General features: G+C 40.3%; 7 protein-coding genes and 1 pseudogene across 7 annotated transcripts; 1 reads left to right on the top strand and 7 right to left on the bottom strand.

Moving 5' to 3' along the window:
• Nucleotides 1-1,992: 1,992 nt before the first annotated feature.
• LOC136696293 (histone H2B 1/2-like) lies at nucleotides 1,993-2,610 on the bottom strand. The gene has a single exon (XM_066670551.1). The coding sequence runs from the start codon at nucleotides 2,412-2,414 to the stop codon at nucleotides 2,040-2,042; it is 375 nt and encodes a 124-aa protein (XP_066526648.1). The 5' UTR covers nucleotides 2,415-2,610; the 3' UTR covers nucleotides 1,993-2,039.
• Nucleotides 2,611-2,781: 171 nt separating this feature from the next.
• On the bottom strand, nucleotides 2,782-3,248 carry LOC136696294 (histone H4). Its single transcript, XM_066670552.1, has one exon. It carries the CDS (start codon nucleotides 3,233-3,235, stop codon nucleotides 2,924-2,926), a length of 312 nt encoding a protein of 103 aa, XP_066526649.1. The 5' UTR covers nucleotides 3,236-3,248; the 3' UTR covers nucleotides 2,782-2,923.
• A 1,242-nt stretch (nucleotides 3,249-4,490) lies between these two features.
• LOC136696288 (histone H3) lies at nucleotides 4,491-4,926 on the bottom strand. Its single transcript, XM_066670546.1, has one exon. It carries the CDS (start codon nucleotides 4,924-4,926, stop codon nucleotides 4,516-4,518), a length of 411 nt encoding a protein of 136 aa, XP_066526643.1. The 3' UTR covers nucleotides 4,491-4,515.
• Nucleotides 4,927-5,860: 934 nt separating this feature from the next.
• Nucleotides 5,861-6,258, bottom strand: LOC136696292 (histone H2A). The gene has a single exon (XM_066670550.1). The coding sequence runs from the start codon at nucleotides 6,246-6,248 to the stop codon at nucleotides 5,862-5,864; it is 387 nt and encodes a 128-aa protein (XP_066526647.1). The 5' UTR covers nucleotides 6,249-6,258; the 3' UTR covers nucleotide 5,861.
• An 873-nt stretch (nucleotides 6,259-7,131) lies between these two features.
• LOC136696523 (histone H1-like) lies at nucleotides 7,132-7,780 on the bottom strand. Its single transcript, XM_066670995.1, has one exon. It carries the CDS (start codon nucleotides 7,778-7,780, stop codon nucleotides 7,163-7,165), a length of 618 nt encoding a protein of 205 aa, XP_066527092.1. The 3' UTR covers nucleotides 7,132-7,162.
• Nucleotides 7,781-16,679: 8,899 nt separating this feature from the next.
• LOC136697993 (histone H2B 1/2-like) lies at nucleotides 16,680-17,100 on the bottom strand (annotated as a pseudogene).
• A 966-nt stretch (nucleotides 17,101-18,066) lies between these two features.
• Nucleotides 18,067-18,378, bottom strand: LOC136697835 (histone H4). The gene has a single exon (XM_066673110.1). It carries the CDS (start codon nucleotides 18,376-18,378, stop codon nucleotides 18,067-18,069), a length of 312 nt encoding a protein of 103 aa, XP_066529207.1.
• A 5,945-nt stretch (nucleotides 18,379-24,323) lies between these two features.
• Nucleotides 24,324-24,710, top strand: LOC136695996 (histone H2B 1/2-like). Its single transcript, XM_066670045.1, has one exon. It carries the CDS (start codon nucleotides 24,336-24,338, stop codon nucleotides 24,708-24,710), a length of 375 nt encoding a protein of 124 aa, XP_066526142.1. The 5' UTR covers nucleotides 24,324-24,335.
• The last annotated feature ends 85 nt before the right edge of the window (nucleotides 24,711-24,795 follow it).

Below are 24,795 nucleotides of genomic sequence, written 5' to 3'. Positions count from 1 at the left end.
CTGACAGCGTCCATCTGGATGACAGTGGAAAATATGCAGGGAAGCAAAACCTGAGACTACAGAAAGGTTCATAGACTACAGTAAAAATGTTTACTAGCAATATGCAAACTTCACAGTGAAGACAACTGGTAATGATCATGACACATGCATTGTATGTTCACTAATGCCACATTCCAGTACTGATCCTTTTAAATTTTCCGTTTCTGAAAATCATTCAGATGAAGTGAATAAAACTTGGATGGGTTTAGACACAACTAGTTATAATCTTACCAGCAAATTCATGCAGGAACATTTTAATCCCCATTCTTCATTCTCAATCCATCTTGTTAACTTTACAAAAAGGTTCCTATATGAATTCTTTAAAACCACCTCCTATATCAAAATTGTACTATTTTTAATGAGAGAATTTATGAAATTGTTGCAGAAAGTCTAACATGTAACAGTGGATATTCAATTCTTGTAAGTTTTTTTTTCCATATTCTGTAAACGTTTCATATATTATTTTTTTTTCCTCTTTTAACCTCTATGTGTAGTAATATAAGTTTCCTTTTCAGTATGCAGATCCTGGAATTTCTGTATGTTCTTAGTGTCCTTAGAGACAAGGGGTGGATTGTAATGGAAATTTTTATATGTCTCTGTTAAAGACCCTGTCTGCTTGTTTTGTCTGTATATTCATTTCTAACCATCAACAGAACTCAGAAACTAAGTGTATGTCAGGTCAGTTCGATGTCAGTGCTTTATCAGAACAAAGCATTTTGTCCTTCATCTTGTATATCAAACTGGGATGTCTCTAAGGAAACTAAGCTTGCAGAAATTTAGAGTGATTATCTTTTGCTTATGACGTATAAACTACCTATATAAACTCTCTGTGAAAAAACTTCTTTGTCCTCATTCACATAGTGCTCTGTTGTATTGTGTGTTGACCACCTTAAGGTTAATAACTACTTCCTGATTGCAAATGCTCTGTTATATTTCAATTCGTAATACTTGTATTTATTTTCTCCACCACAATAGTCACTATAGCTTTTTTTTTTTTTTTTTTTTTTTTTTTTTTTTTTTTTTGGTTAAAAACGTTAACTTTTATCTGGGCATGAGGTAATTCTGCAGATACCACCTATGCCCATATTGGGTGAAATTCCAAAAAACCTGAACTTTAACAATTGTCAAAACAATGTTGGACTTTCAGCACTGTCAGGGTTTCATAATCTGCTAAAAAAAAAACTACTACAACTCAAATGTTTTTTCTGAAATGTTACAATGTCTTAGAGATTCATTACCATGGGGTGAGAAGAGATTATTATATTTTGCATTTCTGACTCTGTGAGCCTCTAGTGTGTAGGCACCCTTTGCAACAGAGGATTGTCCAATTTTAGCACACCCTGAACATGGATTTTGGTCACACTCTGGTATGTGCATATCATTCAATGAGGTACATAAATCTATTGAGTATGGTGCAAACTGAATGAGTCTAAACAAACAGTTGTTATTCATTATTTATTTAAAATGTTATTGACATACAATCTGATTCAGGAAAACTGTCACTGTGTCAAATTTTATTTCAGTCTGTCAATCCCGGGTTGTTTAAGACATTCTTTGCAGAAGAATATACCACCAACTACAACGCCACCAAAATGTAATAACTTGTAGATATTAATCATGTGAAATTTTACAACATAGGCAGGAATACAGCAGTTTTCTAACAAATCCCATATTTACTATGTATTGTTCTAACATCCACTTTAAAAACGTATTAGGGACACTAAATATTTTTCAAACTAACGGAAAATCATTTGAATTTTACACGAAAACATGGGTGGTGCCTAAAAAAGGCGTTGGGTTGATATATGTCTGATTATCGTTGGAATCCACAATTTCACAGATTATTAAAGTTTACATTTAAATAAAAAAGTGCATCTTTGTTCAAGACTAATTTGATTCGGGGGTATTGATAATTTGTAAATCAGAGTCATTTGAACTTCACATGAAAACGTGGGTGGCTCTTAAAAGAGCCGTTGGGTTTGGACGTGTCTGATCACCGCTTACTTGGAGCTGGTGTACTTGGTGACGGCCTTGGTGCCCTCGGACACGGCGTGCTTGGCCAGTTCACCGGGCAGAAGCAGGCGCACGGCGGTCTGGATCTCCCTGGAGGTGATGGTGGAGCGCTTGTTGTAGTGAGCCAAACGGGAAGCCTCGCCGGCAATGCGCTCGAAAATATCGTTAACGAAGGAATTCATGATCCCCATAGCCTTGGAAGAGATACCAGTATCGGGGTGAACCTGCTTCAGCACCTTGTACACGTAGATAGCATAGCTCTCCTTCCTGGTGCGCTTACGCTTCTTACCGCCTTTGCTGGCCGTCTTGGTCACGGCTTTCTTCGACCCTTTTTTGGGTGCGGACTTCGCTGGTTCAGGCATTGTAAATACTCTGAGTTTTACTCAAAATGACAAGGCGTGTTCCTGGTCGCGGCTGATATAGACTGTGATATGCAGATGAAACTGATATCCGCCCACTCAAATGTTGTCCAACGCCCATTGATCAGCGTTCTGCCGCTTGAACTCCTCCCTCCAGCCCCTGTTTTCCTTGACGTTAAGCTCCGCCCGTGACCTGAGCTGTCTTTGTTCTTTGTCCCGCGCATTTCTCGCCTATAAAGATCATATATGTAATATCTTACAACACAGGCTTTTTTTATGGGCTCTGAACGTCTCAAACATGAGGCCATTTGGATTCGAACGTACTTTTTATAAATATGTGCTGAAAATTAACAATAAACACGTTCAGTAGGTGGAGTGATAAAAATCACCACGCCTTATCGGTGGTGTTATAAACACTGTACAAGAAAACACTTGTGGAAAAACTGTTTAGTTGAATTTGTGGGTGGCTCTTAAAAGAGCCGTTGGATACAAGCCTTGGTCGAGTCGAGCGTTTAACCTCCGAAACCGTACAGAGTGCGTCCCTGGCGTTTCAGGGCGTACACCACATCCATAGCGGTGACAGTCTTTCTCTTGGCGTGCTCAGTGTAAGTGACGGCGTCCCTGATCACGTTCTCCAGAAACACTTTCAGCACACCACGGGTCTCTTCGTAGATCAGACCAGAAATACGCTTGACACCACCACGACGAGCGAGACGACGGATAGCAGGCTTAGTAATACCCTGGATGTTATCACGGAGCACTTTGCGATGACGCTTAGCGCCTCCTTTTCCAAGACCTTTACCGCCCTTTCCTCTTCCGGACATTTTTCTTCTTGTTTTTCCCTAGATGCAAAAAGAACGAATGAGATGCTGCTCGTTCAATGCTGTTATTATGCTACTCTACAGGACCTGGTTGAAACCAACTGCCAGAAAGGCGGAGCTAAATACAGCAGACAATGGTGCGAGAGACACCACACGATATTCATTAACTCAATTTGGCGCTAGTGCCTTTATTGCAGTAATGGCTGTGTTCCATTCCACATCCACCATCATATTACAATTATAATTTAGAGAATTAAATAAAGAGGAAAATAAAATATGTCTAAAAAATATGCTTAGCAAAAATATATCTGAGACTATTAGAGATACAACCTGGTTAATTGCAGTAAGGATGTTACCTGTTAGACTTTTAGTTAAATTGAGTTGTTTTATTAAAACCACATTTTTAACAGGGTTTGCTAAAACTTCACATTTCCATGTGAAGTTTAAATGACTCTCTACTGATTTAAAAATTATCAATACCTCCTAATCAAATTAGTCTTGAACAAAATGCACTTTTTTATTTAAATATAAACTTTAATAATCTGTGAAATTGTGGATTATTTTTATCTACTTTAAACAAAGTATATACTAACACAAGGCATTCTCAGTGTCCCAGCGAATAGTTTGTAAAAAGTACATTAAACCTTCTGTCTTTTTAATTCAGTCCTGATTCTCTTCATAGTTACATCACTGGAAACAAAAAAACGTATGTAGTGATTTTGTTGTTTTTCACAATTTGAATTCTATCAGACATATTATACCGCCTAAACCTACATTTAACCTCAATGTTATAAATCAAAAACATCAATAGATACATTCAATATTCCCATCAAAGTTTAAACCAATGTTCCTTACTTTTTCCCCACAGTTCTTTAGACCTCCAATAAAAAAAGTTCCACATATTTTCCTCTTGCCACAAAGGCAATGGACATTTTATGGTTCTAATAAAACAACTCAATTTAAAAATCAAAACAGATAAATCTCCTTACTGCAATTAACCAGCTTTTATCTCTGGCATACTTAATCCAACAAGCTTTACTAAAATAATTTGTTGATTTTATGTAAACCAGCTGTGATTGTTACTGAATAGAATACAATAGATTTGATTATATAAAATACTACTTTAGGTGCATAACTGTCCTGAGTAGTTGTTTTTTCCTTCTAGTTTAAATCTCTAGTCTAATGAAAGAATAAAAAAAATTCTACTCTTTTTTACAGAAATAGGTCGGTGGCTCTTAAAAGAGCCTTTTGTTGTTAATTGTGAAAGAAGCCGAGCTATAAGCTTATGCGCGCTCTCCGCGGATACGGCGAGCCAGCTGAATGTCTTTGGGCATGATAGTGACTCTCTTGGCGTGGATGGCGCACAGGTTGGTGTCTTCAAACAGCCCAACCAGGTAGGCTTCGCTGGCCTCCTGGAGAGCCATGACGGCAGAGCTCTGGAAACGGAGATCGGTTTTGAAATCTTGAGCAATCTCACGAACCAGGCGCTGGAAGGGCAGCTTGCGGATGAGCAGCTCAGTTGACTTCTGGTAACGGCGAATCTCCCGCAGGGCCACAGTGCCAGGCCTGTAACGATGAGGCTTTTTCACGCCGCCGGTGGCTGGGGCGCTTTTTCGCGCTGCTTTGGTAGCCAGCTGTTTCCTTGGAGCTTTGCCACCGGTGGACTTACGCGCGGTCTGCTTAGTTCTTGCCATCGCGTTACGCTTTACTTCTCCTTAAGAAAAAGAATGTGAACATTAGAGCCCACGGCCCTTTTAAGCTCTAGGGCAGCTTGTCCCTTATTGGGCGTCTGGGATTACCGCCTTCTATTGGACGGCCGTCCCCTCGTAGCCACAATTCTATTGGACGCCTTTATTCCCGCCAATGTTTCAAATTATTAATCACGTCCTGTAGGTTTTCCACTGTGTCGGCTTTATCATAATAAACTCTTTTGACACTTTCTGCTCAAACTCTCTCTATATAATTCATATGTAACGATATGTTCTTAAGTATAAATTGTTTATATGAATCAAACATGGAAATATATAAAACATTTTAAGAATTCCCAAGTTCTGAGTTTGGCTTAAAATATGTTTTCTTTTTTTTTCTTTTAAAAGTAAATTATGTAACTAATTGTCAGCACTGTTCAATGCAAATGATGTAAAAGGTGTTTAAATACATTTTTAAATGTAATTCTTTGAGTAATCAGTTGAAAAGCCATGGATCAAAGAAAGGTTCCTGTAAATTCAATTTAGTTCATATATAAAATTAGATTAGTTATTGATTACATTTGGAAAGTTAAATTACGTTAAGTCATGACCTAGGTTCTTATCCTAACTTGACTCTTGTCCATGGTCAAAACACAGCAGATCAGATCAATAACAGAAACATGTAAAACACTGTATAATGGTAAAAGAGAAACATGAATCTAAATGATGCTGAGTGTCAGTGCGTATACACTCATCAACCATGATCACCTCCTTGATTTGCACTTATTGTCCATTCTCTCATCGTTACATAATTATATACTACATTTACATTGTGTGATGTGCATGCAGTTGTAGAGTTTGTTAAATAAATGCACTTTTTTGCAAAAGTGGGTGGCTCTTAAAAGAGCCTTTGGGTGATTCTGGAGAAGTGGACCGACAGTTTACTTGGTTTTGGCCGCTTTCTCGGTCTTTTTGGGCAAGAGCACAGCCTGGATGTTGGGCAACACTCCACCCTGAGCGATCGTCACTCCTCCGAGCAGTTTGTTGAGCTCTTCGTCGTTACGAACGGCCAGCTGCAGGTGACGAGGAATGATACGGGTCTTCTTGTTGTCGCGGGCAGCATTCCCAGCCAGCTCCAGAATCTCAGCGGTCAGATACTCCAACACAGCCGCCAAATAGACAGGAGCGCCTGCACCAACACGCTCGGCATAGTTTCCCTTGCGCAGAAGCCTGTGAACACGGCCAACAGGGAACTGCAATCCAGCCCGGGATGAACGAGTCTTGGCCTTGGCTCTTGCCTTTCCACCGGTCTTACCTCTTCCACTCATCTTAATGGTACAGTTACGTCGATTAAGAAAACTGTAGTAAAACGCTTTGGTCTCCGTGCGCTCCCTATATAGAAAAACCATCTGCGTTCCTATTGGCTACATGCAACGGCTCTTAAACAGCCAGTCAGAGCAGGGACATGAAACACTTTCCTATCCAAGTACCCCCCACACACTCACTCACTCACTCTCTCACTCTCTCTCCCCTTTTTAAACCAACTTTATTAAAGTAAAATCATAACAGCACAGTCATATACATACATATATATTACACATAACTTTACTGTGTGTGTAAGTAAAAGAGTTTTTTATGGTATGTACTTTGAATCTAATGGTATATATCTTTAAAGAAAAGGTACTGTCCTGACGTATTGTGGTCGTAGTGTGATGCTTAGATGCTTATAAAGAATATTTAAAAAGAAGAAAATGTAAGAATCCGTGATTATTCAGCTTTCGCAAGGAGATCAGGGTTACATAAGCACTGAAGCATTGCTCAGGCTTCATAAATACATGAGTTTTACATTTACTTCCAAAACATGTTTGAAATCCCCAAATGATCCGTTATTCTTAGTGGATCCCTTTTGTATAATCTGTTGAAGTCAGTTTATCTGTATTAAAATACCAGCAGGGATCTTTGTTGTATGATGAGTAATTATTGTTTATGAACATAGACTAATGTATTTTTCTGAATCATTCACAGTACAGAAAGAGACAAGAGGAAATTGACCTTATTGTTAAACATGTACAACTCCTTAAAATCTGATGTGGTGCTACTACTAAAATAAAAAGCTCCAATTACTGCTTCATGCTTCACACTCACTAACTGAAAATGCAGCTCTTTCTGGGTGAAAACGTGGTTGGCTCTTAAAAGAGCCGTTTTGTACTGTAAAGGACTGAAAAGCGAAGAAAAACTACATTTACTTCTTCTTGGGGGCAGCCTTTTTCGCTTTCTGCGCCTTGGGCTTCGCTGCTTTGGGTTTGACCGTCTTTGTCTTCTTGGGGCTCTTGGCTGCCTTCTTGGGGGCCGCGGGCTTCTTTGCCTTCTTGGGGGACTTGGCCACTTTCTTGGCGGCCACAGGCTTCTTCACCTTCTTCGGGGATTTCTTGGCGGCAGCAGGCTTCTTTGCCGCTACCTTCTTGGGCTTCTTAGCCGCGGCAGGTTTCTTGGCGACAGGCTTCTTAGCTTTAGGCGCCACCTTTTTGACTGGTTTCTTCTTGGTCTCGGTTTGCTTCTTGTTGAGCTTAAAAGAGCCAGACGCGCCGGTGCCTTTGGTTTGCAGCAGAGTGCCCTTGGTCACCAGGCTCTTGACGGCCACCTTGACGCGGGAGTTGTTCTTCTCCACGTCGTAGCCGGCGGCGGCGAGGGCTTTCTTCAGCGCGGCCAGAGACACGCCACTCCTCTCCTTGGAGTCCGACACGGCCTTGACGATGAGCTCGGCAACGCTAGGGCCGCTCTTTTTAGGGCGAGCGGCAGCTTTCTTCTTGGGTGCTTTGGCCGGAGCGGCTGCGGCGGGCGCTGGAGCGACTTCTGCCATCTTTCTGCTTTTGCTGAGTAGCGGTAGCGAATAAACACACAAACGGATTTGTTCTGAGGAACCTCCCCTCCCTGCCGAGGGGACGGCTCTTATAAGATACATGAGAACGGTGAAGACTCAATCTGGCGCTCGCTCTGCAGCCGTGTCTCACTTATACGCTCTCACTTGTGTTTTCTCTCGGCTTTTAGCGACAGAAATAGAAATAGCGGAGCAATTTGCCGATAATTTAACCACGCGTCCGTCTAAAGCAGTCTCTCCCGTGTGACTGGAGACCGGGAACAGCCGCGCAGCGAAGCCTCGTTTCACATGGCGCTGTCAAATGTGTGTCGCTCCACCGCCTATTCCAACGAGAGATGGCTCATTTGTCTCGAATATCGGTGGAAAACGGCGACAAACGCTGGCTTGACCATTCGAAAGTCTCCGCAGCAACTTCGACAAGAGCCCGGGCCAAAACGTGGACGAAACGCAAGTGGCCGAGAGCTTCGTTTACTATTTGAAAAATGAGTTCTCGCGGACCGAGTAAAGCACACGTGCGAGTACAGAGTACAGGAGCCTAGTTAGCCTGGGCCTGCGTACATATATATGTATCGTTGTGACCATGGTTACATTTACAATGTACTGAATACATGAAAAGCTGTTTTTTTAAGAGCGTGTTTCGCTGGTAAAAAAAAAAAAAATGTGTGTGGTGTGTATGTCGTCTATATGTGTTTGTGAATGCATATGTATGGCTTGTGAGATGAGTGTGTGGTGTACATGGTGTGAGATGAATACGAGAGTCTGGGTGTAATTAATTTAGTATAAATGTATAAATTTTTAGATATTTAAGGGTGAATTAAAATGCTTTTAAGCATGCAGGCTTAGTGCTGAGAAACAAACTTAAGAGCGTACATTAACAAAACATGTGTAATCTGAATGTGTCAGAGACAGAAAAGGTGAAAGAAAACGAGGAAAAGGAAAAAAACAAGTATGAAAACAAACATGAAAAGAAACACTGAAAAGAAAAAAAATGAAAGAGCAAGAAAGTTAACTTACTTTTTTTTTCTTTTCTTTTTTTTTAATAAACTTTATTAATTAATACAAATATATATACAGTCCTTCAAAAGTTCCAGCTTACATAAATGATATACTCATACATCTAAACATTTAATTACTCATATAAATGAGCACAGTCTCATATATTTAGGGTGTCCCAGAGAATAGAGTCTTTAACTCTATGGTTTTAATAAAACAACTCCATTTTACTAAAGTCTGACAGCAATGGTGGGAGTCAAGGGAACTTGGTCCATCTGTACTTCTCCAGCAAGGCACATGTCATCCACATAACAGAACATCATGTCTTCCTTCTCATCAAAGTAGGACAATAGAAGCAACACCATCCCTTTGATGTCTTCTGAGCATCCACTCACCTATCCCACTGTTGTTTTATGCTTTAACACAGCCTTTTTGTTCTGGTTGACAAAAACAGTCTTCCTGTAGTTCAGAAGTCGTTTCCCCTTCATATCCACATTTTGTGTAAAAGTCTCTTTAAGTCCAATTCCAGTGAGCTCCTTGAAGTGAACCACCATGCCAAGCTCACTGAACAAAAATGGCCATTCCTCCTCCATTCCTTGAGTAGCAAAAACATACACAAACATATCAAGAACACAATATGAACATTTCTAAGCCTTTTACTGCTTATAATTGACTTTTCAATGCAGGCTACTTTGAGAAGTGGCTGCATTCTCTAATGACATACCTGAATATCTCAGCTTCCAACAACTTTACGGGCTTGAACTGGCCTCAGCGCTGACAGCAAATCAGCTGCCGTGATAAACTGAAAGTCATAATATGTCTCCACCCCAAGGGATTGTAAGGTCTCCTCTAGGATATCTTTTGTCACCTCTGGATGGTCAGGTAACACCTCATAAATGACAGTGCGCAGTAATCATTGCTCTGTGTCAGTCATCTCTAGATTCAAGGAAGAAAGACACAAGTTTTCAATATTAGAAATGAAAGATGTCATTTAAAAAAAAATAAAATAAATTGGTCAACTGACACAACAAGAGAAATGTCTACTCTGAGTATGTGTCAGTGAGAACTTATAATTTCTTTGGATCTAACATGGGGAAACTGCCGTCATTTTTGTATTTTTCCAAATAGTGTTTTATCAATTTATTTAAAGAACACATGTCAAAATTCTATGACTGCTAAACATATTTAATTACTGTGGTTTATTTAGACAGCACACTGTGTTTCAGGGGAATTACTTGGTGATTATTAACAATATATGATGTTAATGGATAAAAATCTACCAGATCATTAATATAAAGACATTGCAACCTTGAATTCCCTTTTGTCACTGAGTACAGATGGTATTTAGAAAGATAGTCAGCTTCATGTACATCTATCACAAAATACACAGCTGAATCATGTTGAATTAAAATAATAAGAAGCTCTCCAAACTCCATGGACTCTTCATTATTTAACACAAGGAAAGGCCCTTTTTTATATGAAGTACCTTTATACTGTATGACTGTGGAAACACTAGTGTCTTTTTCTGAAAAGCCCGCATTTTGCAAAAGCAAAGCATTTTGCGGGGTGAAAAACACACCTTATATAATCAGCTTTATAAGTCTTGAATGTCTGAATGCGTCTGTGAGTTCCATATACCGTTAGAAAGCGCAGATCCTACCATCCATTCCATCCATCCATTATCCACCGCTTATCCGGGTCCGGGTCGCGGGGGAAGCAGTCGGAGCAAAGAAACCCAGACCTCCCTCTCCCCAGCCACCGACGCCAGCTCCTCCGGGGGTATTCCCAGGCCAGTCGAGACATATAGTCTCTCCAGCGTGTTCTTGGTCTGCCCCGGGGCCTCCTCCCCGTTGGACATGCCCGGAACACCCCTCCAGGAAGGCGTCCAGGAGGCATCCGAACCAGATGCCCGAACCACCTCAACTGGCTCCTCTCGACGTGGAGGAGCAGCGGCTCCACTCCGAGTCTCTCCCGGATGTCCGAGCTCCTAACCCTGTCTCTAAGGGAGAGTCCAGACATCCTGCGGAGAAAACTCATTTCAGCCGCTTGTACCCGCGATCTCGCTCTTTTGGGCACTACCCAAAGCTTGTGACCATAGGTGAGGGTTGGGACGTATATTGAACAGTAAATCAAGAGCTTTGCTTTTCTGCTCAGCTCTCTCTTCACCACAATGGACCGGTACAGAGCCCGCATTACTGCTGACGCTGCATGATCCGCCTGTCAATCTCCCGCTCCATCTTTCCCTCACTCGTGAACAAGACCCAATGTATTTAAACTCCTCCACTTGAGGCAGGATATCACTTCCAACCTGTAGAGAGCACTCCATCTTTTTCCGACTGAGTACCATGGACTCGGACTTGGAGGTGCTGATCCTCATCCCTACCACTTCACACTCCTCTGCAAACTGGTCCAGCGAGAGCTGGAGGTCCCAGCTCGATGAAGCCAACAAGACCACATCATCTGCAAAAAGCAGACATGGGATCCTGAGACCACCAAACCGGACACCCTCCGCCACTTGGCTACGCCGAGAAATTCTGTCCATAAAAATTGTGAACAGAACCGGTGACAACGGGCAGCCCTGACGGAGTCCAACTCCGACTGGAAACCAGTCGGACTTACTGCCAGCCATACGAACCAGACTCCTGCTCTGTTTGTACAGGGACTGGATAGCTCGTAACAAAGAGCCCAGTACCCCATACTCCCTGAGCACAGAATACCCCGAGGGACACGGTCGAATGCCTTCTCCAGATCCACAAAACACATGTAGACTGGTTGAGCAAACTCCCATGCACCCTCCAGGATCCTAGCGAGGGTAAAGAGCTGGTCCTGTGTTCCACGACCGGGGCGGAATCGGCATTGTTCCTCCTGGATCCGAGGTTCAACTATCGGTCGGACTCTCTTCTCCAGTACCCCCGCATAGACCTTACCGGGGAGGCTGAGGAGTGTGATCCCCCTATAGTTGGAACACACCCTCCGATCCCCCTTTTTAAAAAGGGGAACCACCACCCCAGTCTGCCAGTCCAGAGGCACTGCCCCCGATGTCCACGCGATGTTGCAAAGACGTGTCAACCAGGACAGCCCCACAACATCCAGAGCCTTGAGGAACCCGGGGTGAACCTCATCCACCCCCGGGGCCCTACCGCCAAGGAGTTTCACTACCACCTTGGCCACTTCAGCCCCAGTGATAGACGAGCCCCCCCCCCCCCCCCCCCCCCCCGGGGTCCCCAAGCTCTGCTTCCTCTGCGGAAGACGTGCTGGTGGGATTGAGAAGATCCTCGAAGTATTCCTTCCACCGTCTGGTGACGTCCCCAGTCGAGGTCAACAGTTCCCCACCTCCACCATATACAGTGTTGGTGGAAAACTGCTTTCCCCTCCTGAGTCGCCTGACGGTTTGCCAGAAACGTCTCGGAGCCGACCGAAAGTCTTTTCCATGTTCTCACCGAACTCCTCCCACACCCGAGTTTTTGCCTCAGCGACTGCCGAGGCTGCGAGCCGCTTGGCTCCTCAGTAGTCCCCTGCTCAATAGGACTCGATAGGACCAGGCTCGATAGGACTCTTTCTTCAGCTTGACAACCCCCCTCACCCGGGGTGTCCACCACCGAGTGCGAGGATTGCCACCCCGACAGGCACCGACAACCTTGCACCCACAGCTCCGTTCAGCCGCCTCAACAATGGAGGTCCGGAACATGGCCCACTCGGACTCAATGTCACCGGCCTCCCCCGGGATGCAGTCAAAGCTCTGCCGGATGTGGGAGTTGAAGATCTTTCTGACAGGTTCCTCTGCCAAATGTTCCCAGCAACCCCTCAGCACACGTTTGGGCCTGCCAGGTCTGTCCGGCATCCTCCCCCGCCATCTGATCCAACACACCACAAGGTGGTGATCAGTTGACAGCTCAGCACCTCTCTTCACCCGAGTGTCCAGAACATATGGCCGCACGTCAGATGATACGACTATAAAATCGATCATCGAAATGCGGCCTAGGGTGTCCTGATGCCAGGTGTACTTGTGGACACCCTTATGTGTTCGTAATGGACAAACTGTGACGAGCACAGAAATCCAATAACTGAACACCACTCGGGTTCAGATCAGCGGGGCCGTTCCTCCCAATCACGCCCCTCCAGGTCTCACTGTCATTACCCACGTGAGCGTTGAAGTCCCCCAGCAGAACAATGGAGTCCCCAGAATGAGTGTTCTCCAGCACTCCCTCTAGGGTCCCCAAGAAGGCATGGTACTCTGAACTGCTGTTCGGTGCATAAGCACAAACAACAGTCAGAGCCCTTTCCCCAACCCGAAGGCGCAGGGAAATTACCCTCTCGTCCACTGGGGTAAACCCCAACGTACAGGCGCTAAGCCGGGGGGCTATGAGTAAGCCCACACCTGCCTTACGCCTCTCACCCTGGGCAACTCCAGAGTGAAAGAGCATCCAGCCCCTCTCGAGGAGATTGGTTCCAGAGCCCATACTGTGTGTCAAGGTGAGCCCAACTATATCTAGCCGGTACCTCTCAACCTCGCGCACCAGCTCAGGCTCTTTTCCCACCAGAGAGGTTACGTTCCATGTTCCAAAAGCCAGTTTCAGTAACCGAGGATCGGAACGCCAGGGCCCCCGACCCCGACCACCACCCGATCCACAATGCACCAGACCCGGATTACGACCTCTCCCACAGGTGGTGGGCCCATGGGAGAGTGGACCCATGTATCCTCTTCGGGCTAAGCCCGGCCCCGCAGATCCTACCATTTCTAAAGATAGCGCTCTCATCGTGGTGCTATGAAGCCTCTGGGAGTAATCCAGTGTGAAAAACCACCTAAAAATCAAGGCGCTCCTTCAAAATTTTTGTCTTATGTCCTTGTCATGAAATATTCTAATGATATTCGCTATAATCAGAAATGAAGACGCTGCAAAGGGACAAGAAAGACAAATATTAACTAAAAAGCTTGAATACTTATTTATTGTGTGTTTTCTAAATAAACAAGTATTATTTCATTATTTTTAAAAAAGATTATAATAATAATAATAATTGTAAATATTATCAGCATCTGAGAAAAATGCCAAAGTACCAAAATGTTTTTTTATTTGTTGGGAAATTTTCCATATTTGCCCTGAACTAAATTCCTGAAAGTCTGGGCCTGTTGTGACTGTCAGAGCGTTATCAGTCATACATCCCAGAGCTTAGAATATCAAGAATAATATGTCCGTCTGATGCTACAAATTTATTTTGTCACAGTAATATGACATGTAATAAATTAGCATAAAAATGCTTATGTTTTCAACTAAAAGACACCTCACACTAACAATCTGTGTCAAGATATCCGATGTGTGAATATGATTTCAAGGCTATACATTGAGAAATATGAAAAAAAAAAAAAAAAAAAAAAGGCGCTAGGTAAAATTTTGGCCAAAACATGACAAATTTATAGAAAAATTGATTTATCGGTCAGCATGAAAACCTCAAGTGATTACATATTTGAGTAGCAAAGGTTCTTTAGAAAATAAAACTTTATATTGAATATGGCTATGTCACATAATTGCTGTTTAAATGCAACTGAAAGAGGCACTGACAGGCTGGGGTAAAAAGTACAACTGTCTTTGACTTGCAGAAGTGGACTGCACCCTGGCCCAGCTGAAAGATATGCCTGGAACATCTGATGTCTTTCAGATAAAGTTAGGCAGATGTTTTTAAAGTTTTTCAAATGTCTGGCACATCTCTTGAAGTAGCTGTGTTTACTTCTGAAACGCATGGTCCACAACCTGATCAAGGAGCCAAATTTTAAAATTAGTGCTGGATAGTGCCGCAAGAAATGGTGTTTTGGTTTTAGCGTGTTTTCAGGGAATAAACACTTTCTTGATTCCAAATACTCCTCCATTATTATGTCAAGATAGGCTACCTGTGACAATGAAATATTTTGTGCACAAATCATATCAACAATATATTTAAGCTGGAGGGGGTAACTGCCAAATATATTCTTTAGGATTTTGTACTATGTCACCAATTAATACAGGTAGGAACCTTAAAAAATTCCAGTTCTGAATGGCTTGACCTGAAAGCTTGGACTGCTTCATCTGGTAGACACATGTCATTTTTTTAAAAGTGAACATATTGTACTTAAAGTGTAATCCTGTCCTAACTCATTTTGCATCTCTCCAACAGTTGTTTGTATTGCTGAAGCTGGAAGTAGGAGCAGCCCTTGCATTTTTAGGTATAATAAACATATATCCTTAAGAAAGGAATCTTTAAAATTTGGTGGTATTTCAATGCTTTCTTTTGTTGCATCATGTAAACTTTGGGAAGAGCTTACATGATTTGAAAAAAAACAATGAGGTTCATTCCTTTGAACTCTACAATGCAACACATTGAGATTTGAGATTTAATCATTACGCGATAACTAGTAGTCCAATGAAAGAACAGCAACAAACACTACGGCACAGTGATTTGAAGAGAGGGAGTTCTTGTTTGAAATCCAAACAGGCGTTTATTTTCACTTTAATAACATTATATGGATCATAAAAGAAATTATAGTCTGTAACAATAATAAAAATCTCATACTTTACAAATCACAATGTACAGATGATGCAAAATAATATACAGGAGCAGATGATCAGTAACTGTCCATTTCGAAGACTAAGATAAAATGAAGGCAATTACAAATATTTTAATTTACCCTCAAAATAAATTTGCAATGGTCTAACAGGAAGGAAAATGTGTTTTATACTGGTGAAGTCCTAATATTTATGGACCTAATTAAATCTGTAATCGTCTCTTTTTCATCTATTTATTTATTTAGACTATTAACCACATTAAAGCCACTTGCTTTTGTTTGTACACTTATTGTCCACTTGATCATTTCCATTGAAAATATGTATTTTGTAAATTTACATTGTATTTTATTTGTTGCTTTGCATACCTCCACCCACTGCCCTGCAGTGACACTGGTGGTGTGTTACTGTGTGTTGCTGGTACAAGTGGATCAAACACAGCAGTGCTGCTGGAGTTTTTAAACACTGTGTCCACTCTGTTAGACACACCTACCTTGTCTGGTCACCTTGTAAATGTAAAATCAGAGATGGTAATTATTTTGCTTCTTGCTTTGTGTTGGCTGTCCTCCAGTCCATTCATTGCTGCATGTAGGATGCTTTTGGCTGGTCATTTGTGGTTGGTGGACTATGCTAGCAGCACTGCTTTTTCTGATCCACATTAAGACACCACCACCACACTGCACTGCTATGATCCCCCTGCTCTGTTGTGGTCCTGAGTATTGAAGAACAGGGTGAAAGGAAGCAGAAACCTGAAACCAACAACCTGAAATTTAACATAATAAATTTGTAAAATGTAATAGATTTTTCTGTATAAAATAAATTTACAATTTTTCTCTGTTTAAACTACAGTAAACTGTAAATTCAACAAGTTTGTGATTGTTTTAACATATATTTATAGTAAAATTTTCATCATCATTTTACTACATATTACTGTCTATACATTGCGTCCTTGTTTTCCACTTCACATTGTTTTTCTTTGTCATGACTTTACATATTTTCACTGTTAATTTCACAGACATTTTTTAGAGTTGCTATTCATAATTTATTTAAAATGTTATTGACATACAATCTGATTCAGGACAACTCAGTCACTGTGCCAAATTTCATTTCAGTCTGTCAATCCTGGATTTTTAAGACATTCTTTGCAGAATAAAATACCACCAAAATATAATACCCACTCCTGAGGACATTAAGCATGCAGAATTTTATAAGATATGCAGGAATATAGTTGTAAACGTGGGATTTGTTAGGAAACTATTGTTCTTAGGTCCCCTTTTTAAAAACAAAAACCTAAATTAGGAGCATTAAACACATCAATATAACGGAAAATCATTTGAACTTTACATGAAAACGTGGGTGGCTCTTAAAAGAGCCGTTGGGTTTGGACGTGTCTGATCACCGCTTACTTGGAGCTGGTGTACTTGGTGACGGCCTTGGTGCCCTCGGACACGGCGTGCTTGGCCAGTTCACCGGGCAGAAGCAGGCGCACGGCGGTCTGGATCTCCCTGGAGGTGATGGTGGAGCGCTTGTTGTAGTGAGCCAAACGGGAAGCCTCGCCGGCGATGCGCTCGAAAATATCGTTGACGAAAGAGTTCATGATCCCCATAGCCTTGGAAGAGATACCAGTATCGGGGTGGACCTGCTTCAGCACCTTGTACACGTAGATAGCATAGCTCTCCTTCCTGGTGCGCTTACGCTTCTTACCACCTTTCCTGCCGTCTTGGTCACGGCTTTCTTTGACCCTTTCTTTGGTGCTGACTTCGCTGGTTCAGGCATTGTAGACGTTCTTCGAGTTTTACTCAAGAATAACGAAGCGTGTTCCTGATCGCGGCTCATATAGACTGATATGCAGATGACATTTGTCTCCGCCCACTCAAATGCTGTCCAACGCCCATTGATCAGCGTTCGGCTGCTTGAACTCCTCCCTCCAGACCCTCTTTTCATTGACGTTATGCTCTGCCCGAGACCTGAGCTGTCTTTGTTCTTTGTCCCGCGTATTTCGCACCTATAAATTTCACATGTGTAATATTTTACGATACGGGCTATTTATGGGTTCTAAGTATGAATTGTTTGCTGATTTTGGAGCTCTTTTCTTAGGCAATTATATTGTTTGGGTTCCTGAGTTTCTCACATACGAGGACGTTTGGATTCACATGTATGTTTAATAACACACACGTTCAGTACGTGGAGTGATAATCACCATGCTTTAATATATTTATGTATGCTCAAAATGGTACTAGTTAATCAGGACTTTAACTTTTTTTTTAACTTTTGACACTTTTTCCTTATGTGCTCAATTCCAAGATGTTTCTGTCGATAAATTAATAAAACTCATTGTTTAAGAGAAAACCCATGAGCCAGGAGCAGTTTTGTTGAACATGGAGATAAAAAAAAAAAAAAAAAATTAAGTGTAGCGCCTGTAGTGTGACAAATTAGCTTGAAAGTATAATTTCATCTCGCATTTATAGTTGTATTTTAACATCGGTTCTACTTGTCTATACGGATGGTGTATTTATAGACAAAGCTTTTCATTTGTTTAAATATATACATATATATATAAATATACATATATATATATATAAATATACATATATATATATACATATATATATACATATATATATACACATATATACACACAGCTTTTACTTTAAGAAAACACTTGTGGAAACGCTGATTTGTTGAATTTGTGGGTGGCTCTTAAAAGAGCCATTGGATACAAGCCTTGGTCGAATCGAGCGTTTAACCTCCGAAACCGTACAGAGTGCGTCCCTGACGTTTCAGGGCGTACACCACATCCATAGCGGTGACAGTCTTTCTCTTGGCGTGTTCAGTGTAAGTGACGGCGTCCCTGATCACGTTCTCCAGAAACACTTTCAGCACACCACGGGTCTCTTCGTAGATAAGACCAGAAATACGTTTGACACCACCACGACGAGCGAGACGACGGATAGCAGGCTTGGTAATACCCTGGATGTTATCACGGAGCACTTTGCGATGACGCTTAGCGCCTCCTTTTCCAAGACCTTTACCGCCCTTTCCTCTTCCAGACATTTTCCTTCTTGTTCTTCCGTCGACGAAAAAAGAACGAATAAGACTTTAATCGTTCAATGCGGTTATTATGCTCCTCTACAGGACCTGGTTGAAACCAGGTGACAGAAAGGCGGAGCTAAATACAACAGACAATGGAGAGAGATTACATACCATGCGGTATTTATTTACTCAATTTGGCGCTAGTGCCTTTGTTAGAACACTTAATAAAGGTCAATTGTTGCAGTAATGGCTGTGTTCCATTCCCCATTCACCAACATATTACAATATAATATGATGGGTTATAAACTATTACGTTTAAAAGAACGGGTATTGTAATTCACCTTGATATAGCAAATGAGATTGGGACTGAGAAAAATGTTACTATACATTAAACTATAACTCTAAACTACAACTCTTACTGCTGTTAAACATTCACAGCGATGAAATCCAGCACTGTTCTGATAATTGTTAAAGTTCAAGTGTACTGATACCGCATACATCAGGCAAACATTACATTAAGATCACTTCCTTGTTTCTACACTCACTAAACATAAACCTATGCAACGCATCACCCGTAGTTCATTCGTTCTCTTTGCAGCAGTTGAAGAGTAGAAAAAAACATGCAAGGGCGGCAATTGAGAGTCAAAACATAGAGAGAGAACGCAGTGCTTGTACACAGTCTAAGTTTGCTATTATTTCTCCTGTTTATTTATTTTTTTTTTTTAAGTGGCACTTTCCAAGTTTTCTTTATTTTCTTTTTGAAGCTATACGTCACCACTTCAGCGGTTGTGCCATTATGGCGCCTCACAAGGCACATAGTGAACGCCAAGTTAAATACTGGGTGAAAATCACCTTTACTGGTTTAGGTGAACCTCCTAACAGAGATTTTGTTGGGGATTTGATATTCCAGTCTCAATGGCTTCATGCAGAAGATAATTATTCTTTCATAAGCCTTCCAAAAAGGAAAGATTTTGAGCTGTGTTTCAGAAATGAACGAGCTATTCGTATTTTTCTTGAAATATTTCTTGAGGTAAGTAACCTAAAAAAGTGGGAGGATTTTCAGATTTTCTAACCTGTAAGCCTTGATGTTAAAACAATTATTGTCAAGTTTTGGACGAGGAGAATTTCAGACGAAGATGTTGAAACATACTTACATCACTTCTGTGATATTTTGAAACCTGCAGTCAAACCAGTCGACAAGTTTGGTTTATGGTATGACATCAGGAAGTATCAAGTGAAACTTAAGAGAGACTGTAATGGCAGAGAATTACACATTCCTAACTCCATATCTTTGGGCCCCCACAATGGTAAAATATCATATCAAGGTCAAGTGGCAAGATGTTTTATTTGCCAAGAGGACAATTACCAGGCCAAAGATTGTGGGAAGATTAAATGTTGGCAATGTGGTTCCTTTGGCCACAAAGGAAAAGAGTGTAGAAACACAGCTATATGTTCACTATGTGGAGCGGAAGGGCACAACTTTTTTATGTGCCCTAAATCATATGTAAATTGCTCTAAAGCAATGTCTAGACTCTCAGATATGATTACACAAGAACAAGAAAATATACCAAGTAAGATGGAACAGGCGCAGCAGGTAGTGTCGCAGTCACACAGCTCCAGGGACCTGGAGGTTGTGGGTTCGATTCCCGCTCCGGGTGACTGTCTGTGAGGAGTTGGTGTGTTCTCCCCGTGTCCGCGTGGGTTTCCTCCGGGTGCTCCGGTTTCCTCCCACAGTCCAAAAACACACGTTGCAGGTGGATTGGCGACTCGAAAGTGTCCGTAGGTTTGAGTGTGTGAGTGAATGTGTGTGTGTGTCTGTGTTGCCCTGTGAAGGACTAGCGTCCCCTCCAGGGTGTATTCCCGCCTTGCGCCCGATGATTCCAGGTAGGCTCTGGACCCCCCGTGACCCTGAATAGGATAAGCGGTTACAGATAATGGATGGATGGAGATGGAACAAGAAAGAGTTGCAGTTGGAAGCAAAGACTCTGAACAGGAACAGAAACCAGAAAATACTGATCAGAATGCAGAAGGAACTTCTCATATAGAAGAGTCTGGTCACATCCAAAATGAACAGGTGAATGGAAGAAATGAAGTCAATAGCAAAGTGCAAAAGGAAAAGGAAGTGGATGAAGATGGAAAAAGCAACAATGGATCTTCAAATGATGACAGTAGTAACAGCAGTAGCAGCAGCTCTTCGTCTGAAAGTTACGATGAGGACTTCTCCAGATCAGATAGAGACTCGAGTGGAGACTTTTCTTCTGAGAATGTAAAGGTATCTTCATCTTCAGGACAAAATATTCCTATAGATCATGCTTCTACTACGTTGCCGACAACTGACTTTGGAAAATCTTCAATCTGCAATCAAGGACAGGACACCAATAAGGATATAACACAACAGATAAAATGCAAAATATCACCAAGAAAAGTAAGTAATGCAAACAAAAAAAAAGTTTCTAAAAATGAAAAGAAATCAAAATTGATAATAAAATATGTCCACTGTAGGTATTAGAATAGCCACTTGTAATGTACGAGAGATTCAGTCTAAATACACAAATTTTAGAAATTCCTGCAGTATTATTAGATTTAAAAGGAGAGATTGATAGAATAAAATCTTTAAAAAATTTTACTAAAAATGATCGAGAACTGTGGGAAGTTCTAAAAATACAGATAAGAGACTTTTTTTAAAGGAATATGCCGGGGCGTACAACAAAGAAAAAAAAGAAAAAATATTTTAACAATGATGCAATATATTAAAAGAGAAGTGATGAAGATGAAAGTATTGTGTCAAAATTGAGGGAACAAATAGATTCAATGAATAATGATCTATATTTAAATCTACAAACTCTTGCAGGTGCTAATATGGAGGAAATTCATAATAAAACCAAAATTACGTCTTTATACACAAAAAGGAAACAAAGCTCTTATATTGGATCAATCTATTCAAAAAAAAGTAAAATTGTTAATCAGCCTTTACGAGATTAGAAAATCTATTCAAATATTATGTCAAGAGATGTATAAAGAAATTAAAATAGATAATAAATATTTTAGAAAATACTTACATTTTGAATATAATAATGAGTATGAATTTTTAGCGGACAGAATAATAGAAAGTGAAGTCATCACAGCAATAAAAAAATTAAATTTTAAAAAGTCTCCTGGAAAAGATAGGTTACCTGAACAAATGTATGTATGATATTTCCCAATTATTAACTACAGAATTTAATGAAGCCCCCTCCAGGGTGTATTCCCACCTTGTGCCCAATGATTCCAGGTAGGCTCTGGACCCACCGCAACCCTGAACTGGATAAGCGGTTACAGATAATGAATGAATGAATGAAGTATTTAATGAAGGTGTGGAACAAGGATTTATGTACGACACAATTTATGAAGGTGTGATGTCACTATTATATAAAAAATGTGATAAAAGTGATATCAATAATTGGAGACATCTCACTTTAATGAATATTGATTATAAAATTTATGCAAAAATCATTATGAATAGGTTGCAGGATGTTCTTGATGGAATTATCACCAAAGAACAGACCTGTGCTATTAAAGGAAGATTGATGTGGGATAATTTAGGTATTTTAAGAGAGCTAGTTTGTACTAAAACCAATGAATCCTTTTACATAGTCGCTTTAGATCAAAAGAAAGCGTTTGACTATATCTCTAGAGAATATTTATGGGAAGTGTTAAAAATGTATACATTTCCATTCACTTTTATTAGAATGATTATGTGTCTATATGTTGAGTCTAAAATACAGATTAATATAAATGGACATTTAACCGAACAGTTTAAAATATATAGAGGTGTTAAACAAGGTTGTCCACTTAGTGCAGCACTTTATGTTTTGGCTATAAGTCCATTAATAATGAAAATTCAAACAGACCAGAGGCTTCAGGGTGTTAAATTAGGAGATAAAAGAATCATAATTACTGCATATGCTGATGATATAACAGTTTTTATTAAATTTCAATCAGAGTTAGACATTATTTACGATCATTTTAAAATTTATGAACAAGTTTCGGGGGCACAATTAAATGTAAATAAATCAGAAAGTGTCTGGATAGGAGATCCAAATAATAAATTCAAAATCAATATTCCTGAATTCCAAAAAATAAAAGTTTTAGGAATTTATATAGATAACACAGGTTGTGTAGATGCAAACTGGTCTCAGAAAACAGAAAAAGTTCAAGAGGAGGTTGAGAAATTGAAAGATAAAAAAACTAAATTATAAGACTAGAATAGATATTACTAAAACTTTTATTCTATCAAAGATTTTGTTCTTAGCATGTATTTTCCCCCCACCTGATATATGGTTAAATCAAATTAATAAAATATGTCTTAATTTTATACGGAATACAACTAGAGAAGTTAAAAGACAACTGATTTACAAAAGACGTGATTTAGGAGGCTTGGGTGCTATTGATTTCTCTGTTAAAACTCTCTGTCAAAATTTCATTTTGCAAAATTATTCAAAATGGAATTCAACGACAAGTAGAGTGGATAGGAGATTTGACAAATTGGAAATCTAAAAAAGGTAAAGCTAGAGGATCTATTCCATATTATAAGTTAATCTTTTCAGATTTTATACATAAATACAATGATTTGAACATTGATTGGATAAATGCTTCAAATAAAAGCATATATAAAATAGTGAGTGATAAAATTTATGGACAGAATTTTGAATTTAGAGAACTAAATAAAGAGGAAAATAAAATATGTCTAAAAAATATGCTTAACAAAAATATATCTGAGACTATTAGAGATACAACCTGGTTAATAGCAGTAAGGAGGTTACCAGTCAGACTTTTAGTGAAATTGAGTTGTTTTATTAAAACCACAAAATGTCCAATGCCTTTGTGTCAAGAGGAAGAATCTCTGGAACACTTTTTATTAGAATGTTACAGGTCTAAACAAGTGTGGGAAAAAGTAAAGAATATTGATGTCAATATTAAATGTATCTATTATGGCATTTTTGATTGTAATATTGATTAAGATAAATGTAGTTTTATGTGGTATATTATATGTTTGGTAAAATCTAAGTTGAGGAAAACACGATGTAAAATGTCAATAGAACAGTTTTTTGTCTCTAGTGATGTAATTATGAAGAGCATTACGACTGAATTAAAAAGACAAAAAACTCTTAATATACTTTTTAAAGATTCTATTCTCTGGGACACTAAATATGTGAGACTGTGCTCATTTATGTATGTAATTAAATGTTTAGATGTATATGTATATAATTTATGTAAGCTGGAATTTTTGAAGGTCTGTACATGAATTTGTATTGATTAATAAAGCTATGGGTGGGTGTTCACAGCCCCTGGTGCACTAGTGTGTGTGTGTGTGTGTGTGTGTGTGTGTGTGTGTGTGTGTGTGTGTTCAAAAAAATTGTTTTGCGACAGGTGGGTTAAATGTGAAAGACACATTTCATTGTATGAATAATACAATATATAATGAATAATAATGATGCACACTATAATCATTGTATATTAAAATAGAGTTTGAAAACATTGTTTAAAACAATGCACAGAGCAGTGTTATTCAAACTCAGATGAGCCACTATGAGCACCTGCTCCAAGTACCGGGCTGCTTTCATCTGTAGCTAAGGCCTAGTTCTTTGCATTTTCTCTATAACTTTTACTAGTATGTGTTTTTAGAATAATTTTGTGTACATCATGCAAATTTCAAGTAAAGACAAACCAAAATTCAATTAAAACATTGCCTTATGTACTCATGCCAGTTTCATCCCCCTAGTAAACTGATGTGTTTTGTTTGTTTAACAGAGAAATCTAAGCACACATCCTCTACAGTGGGCTTGAGCTGGTATAAAAGAGAGGCTGGAGGGAGGAGTTCAAGCGGTCGAACGTTTGAGTGGGCGGAGATAAGTTTCATCTGCATATCACAGTCTATATAAGCCGCGAGCAGGTACACCCATTTGTCATATTTGAGTGAAACTCGAAGAACGTCTACAATGCCTGAGCCAGCTAAGTCAGCACCGAAGAAAGGGTCAAAGAAGGCCGTGACCAAGACGGCCAGTAAAGGCGGTAAGAAACGTAAGCGCACCAGGAAGGAGAGTTATGCTATCTACGTGTACAAGGTGCTGAAGCAGGTCCACCCCGATACTGGTATCTCTTCCAAGGCTATGGGGATCATGAACTCTTTCGTCAACGATATTTTCGAGCGCATCGGCGGCGAGGCTTCCCGTTTGGCTCACTACAACAAGCGCTCCACTATCACCTCCAGGGAGATCCAGACCGCCGTGCGCCTGCTTCTGCCCGGTGAACTGGCTAAGCACGCCGTGTCCGAGGGCACCAAGGCCGTCACCAAGTACACCAGCTCCAAGTAAGCGGTGATCAGACACGTCCAAACCCAACGGCTCTTTTAAGAGCCACCCACGTTTTCATGTGAAGTTCAAATGACTTTCCATTGAT

This window comes from Hoplias malabaricus, chromosome 5 (assembly GCF_029633855.1).
Source record: "Hoplias malabaricus isolate fHopMal1 chromosome 5, fHopMal1.hap1, whole genome shotgun sequence".
Classification (NCBI taxonomy): domain Eukaryota; kingdom Metazoa; phylum Chordata; class Actinopteri; order Characiformes; family Erythrinidae; genus Hoplias; species Hoplias malabaricus.
The sequence above is the reverse complement of the archived record's forward strand: the minus strand, read 5'-3'. Positions and strand labels throughout refer to the sequence as shown.

Bases quoted from the DNA above. Each gene is read 5' to 3' on its own strand.
- LOC136697835 (XM_066673110.1), bottom strand. From the start codon at position 18,378: ATGTCTGGAAGAGGAAAGGGCGGTAAAGGTCTTGGAAAAGGAGGCGCT.
- LOC136696523 (XM_066670995.1), bottom strand. From the start codon at position 7,780: ATGGCAGAAGTCGCTCCAGCGCCCGCCGCAGCCGCTCCGGCCAAAGCA.
- LOC136696293 (XM_066670551.1), bottom strand. From the start codon at position 2,414: ATGCCTGAACCAGCGAAGTCCGCACCCAAAAAAGGGTCGAAGAAAGCC.
- LOC136696288 (XM_066670546.1), bottom strand. From the start codon at position 4,926: ATGGCAAGAACTAAGCAGACCGCGCGTAAGTCCACCGGTGGCAAAGCT.
- LOC136695996 (XM_066670045.1), top strand. From the start codon at position 24,336: ATGCCTGAGCCAGCTAAGTCAGCACCGAAGAAAGGGTCAAAGAAGGCC.
- LOC136696292 (XM_066670550.1), bottom strand. From the start codon at position 6,248: ATGAGTGGAAGAGGTAAGACCGGTGGAAAGGCAAGAGCCAAGGCCAAG.
- LOC136696294 (XM_066670552.1), bottom strand. From the start codon at position 3,235: ATGTCCGGAAGAGGAAAGGGCGGTAAAGGTCTTGGAAAAGGAGGCGCT.